Source organism: Alternaria ventricosa (genome assembly GCF_023758065.1).
Source record: "Alternaria ventricosa strain BMP 2768 chromosome Unknown scaffold_5, whole genome shotgun sequence".
Lineage (NCBI taxonomy): Eukaryota > Fungi > Ascomycota > Dothideomycetes > Pleosporales > Pleosporaceae > Alternaria > Alternaria ventricosa.
In genome coordinates, this window is record NW_026055685.1 from 1,723,574 (window position 1) to 1,740,437 (window position 16,864).

The 16,864-nt window shown below is 51.2% G+C and overlaps 6 protein-coding genes across 6 annotated transcripts; 3 read left to right on the plus strand and 3 right to left on the minus strand.

Annotated features, from left to right (window-relative positions):
• Positions 1-211: 211 nt before the first annotated feature.
• J4E93_003949 (uncharacterized protein) lies at positions 212-2,257 on the minus strand (the record flags this gene model as incomplete). Its single annotated transcript, XM_049341879.1, has 4 exons — positions 212-374; positions 426-1,144; positions 1,222-1,449; positions 1,505-2,257. The coding sequence occupies 4 exons, from the start codon at positions 2,255-2,257 to the stop codon at positions 212-214; spliced, it is 1,863 nt and encodes a 620-aa protein (XP_049201384.1).
• Positions 2,258-3,225: 968 nt separating this feature from the next.
• Positions 3,226-4,691, minus strand: J4E93_003950 (uncharacterized protein; the record flags this gene model as incomplete). Its single annotated transcript, XM_049341880.1, has 5 exons — positions 3,226-3,945; positions 3,991-4,169; positions 4,219-4,473; positions 4,525-4,594; positions 4,644-4,691. The coding sequence occupies 5 exons, from the start codon at positions 4,689-4,691 to the stop codon at positions 3,226-3,228; spliced, it is 1,272 nt and encodes a 423-aa protein (XP_049201385.1).
• A 433-nt stretch (positions 4,692-5,124) lies between these two features.
• J4E93_003951 (uncharacterized protein) lies at positions 5,125-6,009 on the plus strand (the record flags this gene model as incomplete). Its single annotated transcript, XM_049341881.1, has 3 exons — positions 5,125-5,194; positions 5,251-5,318; positions 5,368-6,009. 3 exons carry the CDS (start codon positions 5,125-5,127, stop codon positions 6,007-6,009), a joined length of 780 nt encoding a protein of 259 aa, XP_049201386.1.
• A 786-nt stretch (positions 6,010-6,795) lies between these two features.
• On the plus strand, positions 6,796-8,633 carry J4E93_003952 (uncharacterized protein; the record flags this gene model as incomplete). The annotated part of the gene is made up of 3 exons (XM_049341882.1): positions 6,796-6,957; positions 7,007-7,757; positions 7,804-8,633. 3 exons carry the CDS (start codon positions 6,796-6,798, stop codon positions 8,631-8,633), a joined length of 1,743 nt encoding a protein of 580 aa, XP_049201387.1.
• Positions 8,634-10,206: 1,573 nt separating this feature from the next.
• On the plus strand, positions 10,207-11,231 carry J4E93_003953 (uncharacterized protein; the record flags this gene model as incomplete). The annotated part of the gene is given in 2 exon segments (XM_049341883.1): positions 10,207-10,213; positions 10,231-11,231. 2 exon segments carry the CDS (start codon positions 10,207-10,209, stop codon positions 11,229-11,231), a joined length of 1,008 nt encoding a protein of 335 aa, XP_049201388.1.
• Positions 11,232-14,508: 3,277 nt separating this feature from the next.
• J4E93_003954 (uncharacterized protein) lies at positions 14,509-14,988 on the minus strand (the record flags this gene model as incomplete). Its single annotated transcript, XM_049341884.1, has 3 exons — positions 14,509-14,632; positions 14,695-14,867; positions 14,929-14,988. 3 exons carry the CDS (start codon positions 14,986-14,988, stop codon positions 14,509-14,511), a joined length of 357 nt encoding a protein of 118 aa, XP_049201389.1.
• Between the last annotated feature and the right edge of the window lie 1,876 nt (positions 14,989-16,864).

Here is a 16,864-nt window from a genome sequence, read left to right on the forward strand (position 1 = left end):
TCAACTCTTGTTACATTGGCGAGTCGCCCGTATACTTTGTATTATCGTAACCTCTTCCCATCGTTGATGTATTGTTGCGCGCTTGCCAGAAAAACGCCGGACATATGATATGCAAACTCCTGAAGTCCTCCCAAGTTCCTCCTATATATACACCACGCATGCTTTCCATAACTCCCTCCTCTTTATTACCCTATCAATGATCCAAGAAATCTCAGCAATGCATGCCATAGTGCGAAAACGCTTGCGACGGGTCAATGACGATGGAATCGTCCAAGTTCGTGAAGGCCAACAACTCCGAATTGATATCGTAGGCGCCAGAATCGTCGAATGTAAGATCAAGACTTTGTTGTGTCTGGAGCGGGGTCATGAAGTTGCTGCAGGCGTTAGTATTATGGCTTACGTAGGTTCGTTCATTCATGACTTACGGATCCCAGTTGCCCCATAACTGAGCGATCATTTCGTCATCGAGATGAACCTGCCCATTCGACCCATTCGCGTCTCCGTTGCTCTGTTGAGCCTGACCCGTGATGCCCAGGTCAGCAAGACGCAACGGTGTTTCCTCAGTCACCATCTTGGTGAAGCCAATCTGCTCCATACCACGTGTGAGCTCCACCAGCTTCTCGATATGCGCGCTATACCGGGATGTTCTGGTGTGTGCGTAGGCAAGGATGAAGATCATGATCAGCCGTAGGATACATGTGCTGTCAAAGGCCGTTAAGCTCGATAGTGTGCCATCGTTCGCCATTTGTGTCAGTATCGAGATGCTCTTTTGTGCGGCGTCAATACACATCTTGCCCATTCGCTCAAACCATATTCTTTTGCTAGAAGCCAGCGTCCCATGCTTGATGACGAGGTATAGAAGAAATGGCCGCGTGAGGAGTATCGTGGTGCTCCAATATTGGAGATGCAAGATGGCGACCGCACGTCGGTGCGTGGGTGGCGAGGGTACGTCGTATTTGAGATGCGGTGGCATCTGGCGATACCACTTTTGCAGCAGCAGAAGGGAATTTGATACGGTGGAGAAGGATATCGAGTTTGCCGAGCGTTCCATGTAGACCGACTGTATTATCTCTCGCTTCAAGCGACAAAGAGACACCGATGTCGCCATCCACGAAAGTGGGGTATGTAGCCCGGGATATAGTATCTTATAATCGTCAGTATGGGCGCGTCATGAATGGGCAATTCTAGACTTACCTGCTCCGAAGGCATGGGTGTAGTGACCTTCGTAAAGCGCTCATCTATGACTGTCGGACTCCCGCCTCGCGAAGATAATTCCTGGTCGAGCTGAAACAGTGTCCACCAGATTCTGCGATTTTGTTCTCGCTCCATTGTAGTTCCAGACTCCGCCAGTTGATCACGATGTAACCCTAGAGAGAACGCCATCTGAACGCTAGCCCCCATGTAGAGATAAGCGCTGACCCTGGAGCAAAGGTTCTCCATAGCGATACTCTGAGTTGCTATTAGCCCTGTGGAACACAACCTTATGTACGTTGAGAATACATACCATGATGGCCATTGCACGTATACTATCGACATCAGCCTCATCATATACTGCGGGAATGAGTTGTTTTGCAAGTGTAAGGTAATCCTCAGATGTCTTCAGATCCAATGCAGCTGGCCAATCCGGGGGCGGTGAGTTACCATTGGCGCCTACATAGTTGGCCGCACCAATGGCAAACATCGTGTACAAACAGCACATCCAGGAGCTTGACGAGCGCGGCGCGGATTCCGAGTACGTATTATCTATTCGTCGAAGCAGGGTTTCTACTGGGTATAGCCAGTACGTGCAATGGACATCCTCTAGAAACCGGGAGATGTAGACGTCGCACAATTCTCGACCCGGAAGGTAGTAGCTCTCTTCGAAACCAGGAGAATTCGAAGGTGAGGAGCTTGGTAGCGTAGGCGGGTACGAGCCTACTTTGGGGCCTGGAATGATCGACGGGTCCTTCCTTTGCATACCCAAAGTGGCCACAGCAGCATTGAAGGGTATTTCACTGTGGGCGCCAACGTATCGAAATTTCCCTCTTGAATCTTTCATCATGCAGCCCAACGGCTCATGCAGTTCCTGTACGTCTTGTTCCTCACCATCATCAACACTCTCTGCATCCTCAGGCGACTCTTGGTCATTACTGAAGAGGCCTTCGGTATGCTGGACAGGCTCCGCATTGAACGTGCCTTCCTTGATGGCTTTGGCAATGGTTCGGAGCGATTGCAGATTAAGCTCATGCCCAGGGAAGAAATGTTCGAGGATGCGCATGGAACATTGGTATTCTTCCTCGGTAACATGGTAGTAAGGCCTTTTCCTCCTTGGGGTAGCGATTGTGCACACCGCGCCTGTGCGTGCGCAGTAACGACATGGTCCCGGGACTTAAGATTGTCAGCTTGTGTCATTGTCGGCACGATCGTACTACCGGTGGGAGAAACCCCATACCAGGATCAATACACTAGAGGTAGTCATTAGTTTCTTGGCAATGATTGACGTGGAGATGCCTTTAGCTACCTTTGTCTTCCTACTGCGACACCGATCACAGCTGCTGTGGACACGATGGGCGTTCGGAGCTCTGCTGGATGGGGGTGCCGAAACTCGTGGCGGGGCGACGGCCGCGTACTCGGCCATATTTATCCGACACCCTACAGCCCGGCCGAGTGAGATGACACTAGCGGCGATACGAAAATTTCATTCGGCAGGCTTGCAGCAGTTCGTGGAGAAGTCATGGAGCATCGAGCCCGCTGCAGTTGAGGATAAAGGAAAAGGGATCCCATTTCTAGCGGGGGATCTGCTGGGGCATTGCGCCCGCGCAAGGCCACCCTGCAGAACCTGCCGGTCGGCTAATCAAAATCTATAGCGAACACAGAATAGCGCTCTGGAGACGGCAAATCATGTCGCAGCCGATCGATTCATGTCGCAATATTTAGGATATCTTAATCAAGACACTCTTTGTTTCCAGAAAGTTGCTCAGGGAATACAGTGGCTCGCCTTCGCGTCCTGATCCAGATGACTTGTACCCACCGAAGGGCATGTCTACGCCGGTAACTAGAAGTCGTCGAGTCAGCGAATGCATCGCGTACAATCCAAGTGAATGCATATTGCTTACCTGGTGAGGTGCAGTTGACGCCGACCGTACCAGCTTCAAGCCCTGTTGCGAAGCGCATCGCGCGATCGATGTTTTTGGTGTACACTGACGCATATAGTCCGTACCTAGATAGAATTAGTCCATGTTTGTTTCAGCTTGGCCACGCTAGGGACCGTGAGACGAACTCTGTTGCATTAGCCTTTGCGAGCACCTCGTCCTCAGTCTTGAAGACATTGATGTTGACAACCGGGCCAAAGATCTCTTCTTTCATGATCTTTGCGTCCTCAGGAGTGTTCTTGAAGATGGTGGGCTCAATGTAATAGCCTTCGCGTCCCGACGGAGCGCCGCCACCAGTGAGGAGTTCGCCGCCGGATTGCTTTCCCGATTCCAAATATTGTAACACAGTCTTGTGTTGCGCCTCATCAGCTTGTGGGCCATGGTTAACGCCATTCTCACGCGCATCGAGGGGGTCGCCCATTTTGACCTCTTTCTCGAAGTTCTGCTTAAAGAGCTCGATGTACTTGTCGGCAACCGAATCTTGGACATAAATGCGCGAGTTGGCCATGCAGACTTGACCGCTGTTCCACTGGATGCTATGAGCCGTTTCCTTCACGGCCTTTTCCAGGTCGGCATCGTCGAAGATGACCGCTGGAGACTTGCCTCCAAGTTCGAGGAACACCTGCTTCATGTTGGACTTTGCGGCGGCGGCCTGGATCAGACGTCCCGTGCGACTTGAGCCTGTGAACGATAACGCTCGCACATCCATGTGATGGCTCAAGATGGAGCCGCTCACATTGCCGAAGCCGGTGATGATGTTGATCACACCTGGAGGAAAGCCTGCCTGCTGTACCAGCGTGGCGATTTTTGCGGACTGCTATCGTTAGTCTCTTGCAGGAGTATGGAATGAATGGCGTACAGTCAATGGAGCCTTTTCAGAACTCTTCAAGACAACAGTATTCCCAACAATGAGAGCCGGTGCTAACTTGTTGGCCAAAAACAGCAATGGAACATTCCAGGGTATAATTCCAGCTACAACACCATACGGTTGACGCAGTGTCATGTTGACGTATCCCGGCGTCTGGACGCTCGTGGTACCTGTTCAATGTTAGTGACCTGCTGCAAAACTCACACTCGACCATCTTACCTTGCACACTGTATCCAGCTTCTGCATAACGATCCCATTTCGCTGCAGAAGCAAAGGCATCGAAGAACTCGCCTACTGGACGACCCATAGAGCTTGCTTCTAAAGCGGCCAACTCATCGTTGTTCTCTCGGATCAGACTAGCCAACTTCTTGAAGTATTGGCCTCTTTGTTCCGGAGTCAGTTTCGACCAAGCAGGAAAAGCGGCTTTTGCTGCAGCGACGGCATTGTCGGTGTCTTGCTCAGATGCCTCGTGGACTGTAACGGTTGTAAGTCTGTTTTCTCCGAAGCTGATCGTTCTAGACTCACCTTTTGCTACGAGCTTCAACGTGGCGGGGTTGGTAATGTCAAACGTCTTCCCATTTGATGATTCAACGAACTATAAAGTAATTAGCGGAGGCATAATCAACTGATTTAAGGGAACTAACCTCTCCATTGATGAAGAGACGCGTCTCGATTTTATCCGGTAGACCCATTTTGATGGTAGAAGTTCTAAAGCAAGTATATGCAAGCGTCCCTTGATAAGGGTTCAAAGGATTGTGGCAGCGTATGCTATCTCTTCCGTGGAGACAGGTGCGGTAAATTTGGAGAAGTAGCGAGGCTGTGGCACGGCGTTGCTTCGATGACCCCACCTCGGTGCCGTCTTGCTCCACACGTTCTCAAAATGTCCCGCCGGAAATATCAACCCGCGGCTTCAGACATGTCGCGTCCATATCACCGCCAATATAGGCGAGCTCATTCGCGGAGTCCTAGCCAGAGTTCCACCCTTGCTGCAAATCTCACGTGGCTGGGGAATGGTTCCCTGTATCGCTGACAACTTCGTGTTGGACTGATGCTGATAAGAAGCGGCGTATGGCCTCAGCCATCGGTTGACTTGCGCTTTCATAGTCTTTTCGAGACACCAGCATCATGGGTAGCGAGATTGAGCAGTTGAAGGCTATAGTGGGGAAGCTTCAGGCGGAGGTAACGCGTTTGAGCGGCATGTGCTTAGTCAGCTATCGATTAGCTCCCTGCGGCCTGCTAACGGAAGACCAGATCAGGAGGACATTCGCAAGCTTCAGTACACTTACGGGTATTATCTCGATAAGTGTCTGTACAAAGAGGTTAGTAAACCGATGACACTACTGGACTGGAAGCTTACCTGAGGAATAGGTCGCCAATCTCTACTCCGACCACCCCGATACGTGCGTTGAGTTTCTCGGAGGCCGATACAATGGCAAAGAGGGCGTTAAGAGACTCTACCTCGGTCGCTTCGCCAATGCCTTCGTAGCCGGGCGCAACGGCCCCGTCCATGGCTTTCTCCTCGATCATCCACAGATGCAGGGCATAGTCGACGTCAGCGCAGAAGGCACGCGAGCCAAAGGTCGCTTCCGCAGTATGATGTCGGCCGGTACCCACGATAGCATCAAAGATACACACCCTCGCGGCCTGGTACAATGGTGGGAAGGTGGCATATACGAGAATGAATACATAAAAGAGAATGGGGTGTGGAAGATCTTCAGGTTGAAGTACTTCCCCTTCTGGCACGCGACCTTCGAAAAGGGGTGGGCGCACACCAAGCCAAACTATATACCTTTCCTCTCGAAGACGTACCCGGAGGATCCAAATGGGCCAGACGTTCTTTGCGATCACCCGATGCTCTGGCCTGACACGCGCGTCGTGCCATTCCACTACGATCACCCTGTCACTGGTGAGCAAGTCGCCGACGATGATCTTAGAGCTCCACACTTTGGTCAGGATGCTTCAACAAGCACTCCTCCACTCGTGCTGAGCAAACCAGAATCTGATTCGTAAAGGGCCGCTTAGCTGGGAATGTCGAATGACTTTATGACCATACTTCGCGATGCATGTGTCGATATGGCGCATGAAGGTGTAGCCCTTCTTTTGCATAATGCGATTGGAATGACTTGAATATTCGAACAAATAATACTAGGTCTTCCGTGCTCGCATCAACTCATCAGTAGTTTTTTTTTTGGTGTCGTACAACGACAACGCGGCCACGGCTTCAGAGCTCTTTGCATCCTACTCTATGCAGTCTCACAGATTTATTGGAAGCCCAAAGTTACATCGCTAATGATGCGCAGCAAGCCCTAAAAACAGAGCAAGTGTACGCAATCAAAGTCGCCACAATTTGATTTGCGCTACAGCCAGGTTTCCCGGTAAAGCATCCCTCTCAGCGGCTCGGAGACGGAGCAAGAAGACCTATCATGTCCAAGTCAGCTGCGTGCTATGATACGTCATAGCTATATTCGGACGAAAAACTCTCAGTCCAGCGCTACGGCTATGTCCGTGTCCAAAGGGGTACCATCGTCCCATATTCAGGACTCGATGCTGTGTCGGACCAATAGTGCCGCTTGCGATCCCGGGCGGTCGCATCAATCCGGGCACAACAACCCCTGTAACCATCCCCAACTACCCCGCAAGTCCACCTCCCCACATCCATACTCGTAACTTTCGAGCACGGCAGTACGTCTGGTAGCGAACCAATGCGTCTTCTTGCCAGAACGAAACGATGTAATATGATGGACGATTTGTATCAGACCGCCTTACTGCCAGGCGGGAGGGCACAGCACGTACGCGATGGCACACATATTTTCTCTCGCGAACCCTGCCCCATCAGCGTACCATGAAGGGAGCCGATCGGGTGACCAAGTCAAGTTCCCAGATAGTGGCTTCTTCCAAGGCTTCAACAAACCATCGCGTCTCGAAGCCGATATCTTTGAGCTCGAGACGACTGGTACAGTGAGTATACTGTCCTGTAAAGACAGAGCACGAAGCTCAGTTCTTTCAGATTCCCAAAGACATAAACGGAACTTTTTTCCGTATACAACCAGACCATCGGTTCCCGCCCTTGTACGAAGAAGACATACACTTCAACGGCGATGGTTCGGTTTCAGCATTTCGATTCGAGAACGGTCACGTCGACTTCAGACAGCGATACGTACATACCGATCGGTTCAAGGCGGAAACGAAGGCGCGCAAGTCTCTACTTGGCCGATACAGAAACCCATATACCGATAACGAGATGGTGAAGGGCATTATTAGAACAGCATCCAATACCAACATCATCTTCTGGCGCGGAGTGCTGCTAGCCATCAAGGAAGACGGCCCACCTTTCGCTATGGATCCAGTCACACTAGAGACGGTCGGCCGATATGACTTCGACGGTCAAATACAATCACCGACATTTACTGCGCACCCCAAATTCGATCCAGACACTGGAGAAATGGTATGCTACGGCTATGAAGCTGGAGGTAATGGGTACGATGCCAGTTGTGACATCGTAGTATACACGATCGACAAAGATGGGAAGAAAACCGAGGAATGCTGGTACAAAGCGCCGTTCTGTGGGATGATACACGATTGCGCTATCACGAAGAACTACTTGATTCTGCCACTCACACCAATCAAGGTCAATGCTGAAAGGCTCAAGAAGGGCGGCAATCACTTTGCGTGGGACCCAGACGAAGACCAGTGGTACGGCATCGTGCCTCGTCGGAATGGAAAGCCAGAGGATATTGTCTGGCTACGCGCCGACAATGGTGTGTATGCTACTAGTGACATCCTGACATGCGCTGACGATCTCAGGCTTCCATGGCCACGTCGCTGGCTCCTACGAAGACTCGTCCGGAAACATCGTGGTCGACCTGACCATAGCTTCAGACAACGTCTTCTTCTTCTTCCCACCAGACAGCCAAGCAAACACACCCACGACGTTACTCCAACGCAACAAGCTGGTCTCTGACACTTACCGCTGGGTCTTTGATCCCCAAACTCCCACCAACACGCGGGTACAACCTCATAAACTCTTTGGCATCAACGGCGAGTTCTCTCGCATCGACGATAGAGTTCTGACGAAGAAGTACAATCACTTCTGGCAATGTAACATCGACCCGAGCAAACCGTATGATTTCCCTAAGTGTGGCCCGCCAGCCGGTGGTCTCTTCAACGTCTTGGGACACTATGAGTGGGACAGTGGGAAGAAGGATACCTTCTGGGCAGGACCGACATGTACGTTCCAAGAGCCTGTCTTCGTCCCGAAGGCCTCGTCTTCTTCATCAGACTTCGTGGAAGGCGAGGGGTATATCATGGCTCTACTCAACCATCTCGATGTCTTGCGCAACGACATCCTCATCTTTGATGCGCAAAACCTCGAGCAAGGGCCGCTGGCAGTCATTCATCTACCTGTCAAATTACGTCTAGGTCTGCACGGTAATTTCATCGAGCAGAAAGACATTGATGAGTGGGCTGAGAAGCGCAAGGAGGGCGGCGAGGTTGGACCAGCGGTAGCAGCGCAGGAGATGTTGCCATGGCAGAAGAAGATGGCAGAGGAGGAGGGTCTTGGAAGCGCGGTGCCAGTACCAGGGAACAACTTTCTCAATGGGTCGAACGGTGCGATTGGGTTCAACGGTAATTGATTTGTCGGTGAGGCTTCACTGGCAAAGAGAAACTACTAATGCAAACCGATCTCGAGCGTGCTCTTGTATCTGTCTCCCCTATTTGAACGGTGCAATTAACTGAAATCCGCTAGGCTGAATCGCTTGGGTGTATACGAATAGCAAGCACAAACTGATTGCTCTAAATTAGCATAGGCACGAGTCAATACTGTCTCTTCCAAGTCACGCAATCGCCTCTGAGTAGTTCCACACTGGCCTGTATGGCAGCCTTACGGACTGGGGAAGATCGGTTGTCAACTCCGACTACAATTTGTTGACTCCTCAAGAGCTTACTAGAGTGAATGGAGTGCACAGACATCGAGCCCTCTTTCCTACCATTCTAGTGATGGGTCCACCACTAGTGTTCAGGTGGCGATGAAGGCACCCGCCCCCTTATATAAACCAGCTCATTTTCATGACCACTGACCCATTATCACCAGTCCAGCTGGTCAACTATATACCGACTTACCAGAAATTCGTTTCGAGCATAGCCGTCTATCCACTAAGCACGATCGAGATCAACCAGAGATCTTTCTCCAATCGACCTCAATCATGGCCGATCAGTCCTTGCCAGAAGGACCATTGGATACCACTCCAGCTCCGTCCTCCGGCATGAATCACAAGGCCTTGCGCAAAGCCCGAAAATCTGCAGGAAGAGTAGCGAGGAGCAGTGGTGTGTTCATAGCCAACGAGCAAGAAGCTTGTGTCGAAGCATCACCATATATCAGGATGCGGTCAATCGAAGATACGGTGCAGTACGAGTGCTGCATCTGTGGAGATGATTACCCCTTTTCCGAAGGCGTCGCTCACTGCACAGAACACTTCATGTGCAACGACTGCGTCGTCGACGCCTACAACGCTGCCCTCGCCGACACAGAAGCCTTTCCAGCCCGGTGCTGTACTCCACTTCCACGTCGTCTTGTAGAACACTTGCTGAGCCCAGAGGTCCTCGAGACCTACTCACTCAAGGCGCAGGAGTACTACACACCACGCGCCATTCGTGTTTATTGTGTCAATGAGCGGTGTCGCTCATTCATCCCGAGATCTCATGTGGACAATAGCCACGCTCTCTCCACAGTGGCACACTGTGGATGCGGGACTAACACCTGTGTTGGATGCCAGCATGTGTGGGAAGGTCAAGAGCACAGGTGTGTAGTGTCGGACGAGCCAGGGATGAGGCCGAAGTGGATGCCCGAGTACTCGAGCAGCTGTCGCGCAAAGTCATGTCCAAACTGCCGGGTCTGGATGGAGCACAAAGAAGCTTGCAACCATATGACCTGTCATTACTGTCGTCATGAGTTCTGCTTCGTCTGCCTACTACCTTGGACCAACGAAGGTTTCCATCAGGGTTGCCCGTCTTACGGAGATCCGGTCGAGGGGTATGATGAACAAGGGTATGAGCTTGGTGCTCGCGGCCTGCATCGAGATAGTGGCTATAGCCGCGCAGGACTCAATCGACTTGGCCAGCGACAGTTAAGCCACGCCATTAGGCAGCATGATGCAGCTCATGATGGCGATGGCTATGACGATCCTGACTTTGATGATCATGGCTACCATGATGAGTTGGATGATGACATAGACTATGGCGACGAACAGGGTGACGAAGATGATGAAGTGGAGTACGACGAGGATGATGCAACAGACGAAGATACGTCTGATGATGAGATTGAGACCGATCCAACAGATCCGGCGCAAGTGGTCCACGACCCCGAGGATGAAGCCGAGCAAGATGGTCAAACTAATAACGTTGACGACGATCAATCTGAGCTGAGCTGGATCGACGGGCCTCAGCATCATTTCATCGAAGACGGCGAAGTAGACGCAGCGCAGAGCGAGGCTAACGTAGCTACTCCTGCAGACGATGTCGTTCCAGTCGGGACAACAATTGTAACTCCACCAGGTCCAGCACCACCACGCCCACGGCCGTCACCCCCATCAGATATGGCTCGACAAATGATTCGCCTGCGCCGACGCGTCCCAATTCTGGCCCCGAGGCCACACGACGCTAGCGTCATCTTCGACGGCGGTACTCCGAGCTTCCTGCAGCTCAACTGTATCCACTCGTGGCATCGCAAGATGCTCTATACGACAGAGTATAGCTACTCGCGCTGCAAAGGATGTACATATCGTGCGAATAGTTGGACAAACTTCTGCTCTATCTGCGGGCTGGTCGCTTGCGATTGGTGCTCACAAAGCTTCCGCTACCGATTCTTGGCCGAATGGGAGTGTGCGGCGAGTATGGTGGATGTCCTCATTTGGGCAGAGAAGGGCGTGATACCATTCAATGTTGAGCGTCGCCAAGAATTGGAAAAGGTGGAGGACGAGATTTGGACGGTTTGCGACGAAGACACGCTGGGTCTCGCGAGACTGATCAAGGTTTTCGATGCTCAGCTATCAGAGCTACAGCCTTTTCTATACTATGATTTTGGAATAAGTTCGTTGTTCGAAGAGCTGGAGCTGGAGATGCGGAAGGGCTACTGGGCTGTCACGGAGGAGGATGTGGGTATACCTGGGCTCACCATGACATTCGACCTGGCGAGGAACTTCTTTGCACCATTGCGCTGGGATGAATCGACATAGCCACGTACAGCGAAGGAGTCCGGCAGTGCGATGATAATTGAATCACTACCGAGATCTGCAATAGCACGTAGCAATGATTTTAAGAAACCTGTAGACGCCTAATGGAACGTCGAGGTTCGCCTAGATGTGACGCGCAGTGATGACGTCATAGCGTGGCATTTTCGCGCGTCACCATCTCAGGGCCGTCTTCCAACCTCCTCCCATCAAAATCAACACGACAATAGGTACGACAAGACAGCTGCAAGTCGCTAGGCATCATCCAGTTTTTCTCCTCAAGCTTTGCTTCTATGGCATTACCTCCAGTCTCATTCGTTGCGTTTACGTACATTGTCCACCTGCCTAGCTTTATGCCTGCTATGTTCCCTCCTTCTGTAAGATCGGTGACGTGGGCTCTTTCTTCAGCGGGTGGGGAGCTCTGAGCGTACCGTCATATCTAGTTCAGGGCACCAGTTCCGTGCGTCTGACAGACTCTCGCGTAACTCTCTTCTTCAGTACACTGCATGAACCTGTTTATAAGTCAACACGGAAGCGAGCGCAATTGTACACAAGATCGAAAGAGACTTCATTTTGAGTGAAGGAGCCAGATTCATTGCCAACCGCCAACTTCTCCGTCACAAGAAATTCCTGATGTTACTCCACGATTTGGTATATATTTGGTACACTCAGCAAAGACGGGAATCACTGGGGGCTCTTGTGCGCCGTACTCTCCAGTACCATCTTGGATACTGCCTGACTGCAAGTTGAACACTTCAACAAATTGTTGTCTGTCACATATGGGTAGTATAACATTGATTGGAAACTACATCAAGACGACCTCGGCGCAAACATGATCATTCAGAACAAGACTTATCATCACTGACCATATCACACCATCATAGCTCCGTGCATATCCTCGCGAACAGCACTCATGCGCCTGCTACGCGCTTTGTCAGGTGTCTGCATACCGTCGGAGTACTGCTCCCCACTCAAACGATGACGATTGAAAAGCGGTGGAAGCAGAAAATTTTGTAGTGAACGGACGCGTACGTGCGTATCATCGGCGTGGTATGATGACGGCGCGCGAGATGAGGGAACTCGAATTGGCATTGCAGCCCCGAACGGCGACGTTGGGATGAAGGAGTAGCGGAAGGAGGGGTGTCGGAAAGTAGTTGGGTCTGCTTCGTACAGTTTGTCGTCATTGAGGGCCTGGGGACCTCGCGTTGTGAAGGTCGCGTTTGTAGAAGGGTGTTCCAGACTGTCTTTCTTCTCTCGGTTCCTGTTGATTGATCAGTAAACTTCTCGGTTGCTATTTGAACATACTGACCTGCAGTTCTCGCAATGACGTGACGTGGTCTTCATTCTGAATGGGTACATTTCCAATGTAGCCATGACACCAATGCAGGTCAGTGCCATCATAATACCGGGATGGAGTCCGTAGAACCAGAATTCGAGCCAGGAATGCTTATCAAAGGTCTTCATTGTGATGATATGTGAGAGCGTGGTTCGCGGCTCTAGATCAGTTGCCAAAATGGGGCGATTGAAGCTGCTGCTGCGATTGGGAAGCACCAAGCTGATGTCGTGGGTCCGAGTGAGTCACTTTAACTCCCCCGATCTCTACAACCAACAGTTCGGCGACCTGCCCGTCCCGCAAGGATCCTGCCGTCCCACGCGGCGGTGATTTATCACACTGCGGGGTCTTTATGCGAGGCTGAGGCAGTGTTCCGTTGCCACTTTGGGACTGCACTGGTCTCCCGGCGTCTTTGTATGCCGTGATAGGTTGGATATTGTGGTGACTTGGTTCTTGATTCGTGGGTGATCAGGAATTGAATTGATCATCCTGATCCAACTGCCCCGGTCGGTAAGGTTGGACGGGGTTCGAAGGCTTTGAAACACCACCAGAATCCGTCGTGGGGTGCTACACTTCGGACACTCCGATAACAGGCCATTTGAGTTCGTCCGAGCAATGGGTACTAGTTGAATTCCGCGACGTAATGAGTTGTAGAAGTCGAAAATGTGATCTCAAGCTTAGCGAGAGAAAGGTTCGTTACATCTCAAATGAAGGCTGTTGTCGAAGACATCTTCCCGTTTCCTCACACTCATACAAGGCCTTCAAAGGGAGATTCTGCGACATAACGGACTCACCGGACGAAGCCACCAGAATGCCGCGATCTGGTCTGAGATTACGTTGGGATGAAAGCAAAGCACGATGATCTACTCCGAACCTGTACTTGGGTCGTTCTTCTCGGCGAATGATGACGTCCAAAAGATATGTGATACTGTCGAGTGCGCAGCCTGGATTTCGAACGCGGTGATTCTTCTCATGGGATCGGTGGTGTGCCATCCAATAGCATACCAAGTTTTGTCGGGCGTAGGGCGTCCTGGGGGTGTCGAGTTGGGGCTCAGCAGGCATCTAGGTGCATCGCGGGCGGACCGCAGCTTTGCTTGCATTCAGCAACTGAGGCTGATGATTAGAAAACATAGCACATTTGAAGTGATCTTGTTAAGATTGTAGGCAGCCTCAAAAGTCATGAATAGATGTCATGAGTGAGGGCCCAAACAACGATGAAAGTATGCATCGCGCATTGGCCAGCCAATCAAACTCTGCTGCACATGACATGCCGTTTTCCGCGTTTTTGACAGGCAACTCTACTGCGTACGTAGTAAGGCGTAATTCGGGGCGCGCTGCTGAAAAGTCGAGGCTGCCCCGTGTCGACGTGAAAGATTGTGATGTGACATCCAGAACCACAGGCGATCGATGTGGGTCAACGTGGGGCAGTTCCGTTCCGGGTTAGTACCAACACCGACGGCGGTTGTACCCGTCCCTCCTGCATTCTTCATCTCCTTTCACACTGCACCATCGGCGCTGTCGATAATAATGCAACAACCATTTATCCCGTCACATTCGCAATTTCGCGCTTCGACTGTAATCGGTGATCGCAATACCTGACTAATTGGAACTTGCTACTGCATCGCTCGATCACTTGGCGATGGCCCATTCGTGGTTACTTGTACGCGTTATGCGACTCGGCAGACACCAGCCATGTCGCGCATGAGAGGCACATGTGTTTGTACGATTGAAAGTATTATAATTATGTACCATCTCGTATAACAGTCTATCCGCGCTGACCCGGAACTCCAGCCTTCGCAAATAGATAGACCGAGTCGCAAAGTACCGCTGTAGCGCTTACTGCGAACATGCTACACCCATCTTGTCTTCAAGCCACCAAGCACACTCAAGCTGCGCAAGCCGTACCAAGCTCAAAACACCCAAAGAAATCCAGACTGCGCAAATCCCCATCTATAATTTCGTGCAGTACGCGCTGTGAATCTTGTAGTCGAACGTGCCCAGATCTCCAAACACCGACGCCTGGTCCTTGCTGCCACATTCCATCTTCTGGCCGTTGGCAGGACAGTCGTGGCCACTAGTGGAAGTTAGTTTCTAACGGTCTTTCCAAGTAAAAGGAGACTGATGGGTATGACGTACGTGTAGAACTTGCAGTGGTAGCCCTTCTCGACGGTGACGCTGCGGATCTTGCCATCGAAGTTGCCAAAGATGTTGTTCATGTCGGTGCAGAAGTCGTTGGCGGGTATGGCAGTTGACCGGCCATTGAAGTTCTTGTCGGTGAAGATGGTGGCTCCGCGACCGTCCGCTGCAGCCTGCGGAATGTTAGTATGATAGAAGGAAGGTAGCTTTGGCGTGGTAGTCTTTGTTACGTACGGTCGGTACAGCAGCGACAAGCGTGCTCAAGAGAGCGATGACGGGGATGAAAAGCTGCATTCTGGAAATCCTATTGGGTTGATGGTTCTGGTAAATCGAGAGATCGTCGAGACTAAGTAGAGAGTGGGAGTTGCGGGTTTATTTCGGCGGAGGCGTACGTTCTTTAATATAGGGAGAGCGCGGGCAGAGAAGGAGCGAGGCGTGGTCATTACTGCTTATGACGCTAGCCCTGGTAGTGAGATGAACATCATTCTTTGTCCCGGATGAGTGAAGCGGCTGTGGCCCAAGCTTCCGAATCGAGCGGAGACTGCATTGCCTATACTTATGTCGTGAATGCTAACGGTTTTTCGGTGGCAGGCGCTGCCGCTAGTTGTTTATATTGCGGCGCAGGCGTTCCCGCTGTTCGGTAGGGTAGCCGCATCAGGAAGTTTGTAAGATCCCTCGTCCAACACGCACTAGACGAGGCGCGGATGTGCCCAACATAGCCGGAATAGCACGATGACTTGTTGGAAGATTGAAAGATTGCGGTATTCAAACAATCGAATACAAGGTGAGTTGATGATTGGGCGTCTCTTTCTGTGAGGCAATACTATTGCATGCCCTCGCGGACTTTGTCGAGCCATTACCGGCACCTCACACAAGAAAAAAACTGGACAGGTCTGCAGACTACATTAAGATAAAAGCGTGCAGATTAACCCACCCCTCGATATTGTATGCTCCAGAGTGTTCAGAGTTTTTCTTATATGCGGTGCAGACTGCGACGAGGCTACTGGACTATGAATGGAAGAGATGGAAGAGATGGAAGAGATGGAAGAGATGGAAGAGATGGAAGAGATGGAAGAGATGGAAGAGATGGAAGAGATGGAAGAGATGGAAGAGATGGAAGAAACTAACCACAACGAGACCATCCACCGTAAACTGGATGACGCCGCTACCTCATCCCAACAACGCAACCTTCATGTTCATACACAATGCTGGAATGAGAAAAATCTCACTCGATGTAAATGACCTCTCCATCGCTTCTGCAGTCTGCATGCGGTGTTACTTCCCCGGATGCGATTTCCCTTTTCACCCCGGTAGTCTTCTCTTGGATCGAACAGACACCGAATGCCAGTCCGATCCTCCTGTAATGGGCTCCGACAGACTGGAAAATGATGAATGAGAGAGGTTTGGTACCACTCCATTTTCCGTTCATATATTCATCTTCCTCGAGATATAATGCCTTGACGGTGTTGGGCGACACAGAGTCTGTGAGCTTTGTGTCGAGCCACAACGTAAAAGCGATTTCAGTGTCATCGCCAATCATACCAGCATGTGGGAAAACAATCAGAGGTTTCTCCTCTTGGGTCGTAATTAAAGAGGCCCTAAAGAAGGAAGCTGTGAGTCGTAAAGTAGGACCATAGCCCGGGGGTAAAACGTCGTAGCGACTTTGAGTCGGCCTATTGGCAGCCATCCAGAACCCGTCAGTTGTGAGTATTTCGGCTGAGAAGACTCTGTCGTGAAAGCTGTTGTTGTTTGAAAGCCATTTTGGACCGGTTGTTGCAACCCATGACCAAGTCGGGAAGCCTTCTCTTACTGAGCCGGGGCTTGTGTTGTACCAATGCAAAGAGAGGGGAAAGCGCCGCGAGGGGATAAGGGAGTGTACAGCGGCAGTACCCCAGAAGTGATAGTCGATGAGTGTTCCCAAAATCCCGATACAGGCGTCGAGAATGTCGCCGTCGCTGGACAGCTTCCGGGTCACGTAACTTTTAAGGAATAGAGGGACACGATATTCAGAATCATCATGAGGAAACCCTGGAAACATGTTCCTCCTGTGGAAGCCAGGTGGCTGTACAGATTCCTGATATAGTCCGACTTTACAGACGTATAAGACTTCGTGGTCTGTAAAGACAAGTCTCCGTCTGGCCAGAAAACCTTCCTGGTGGGTCCATCCTCT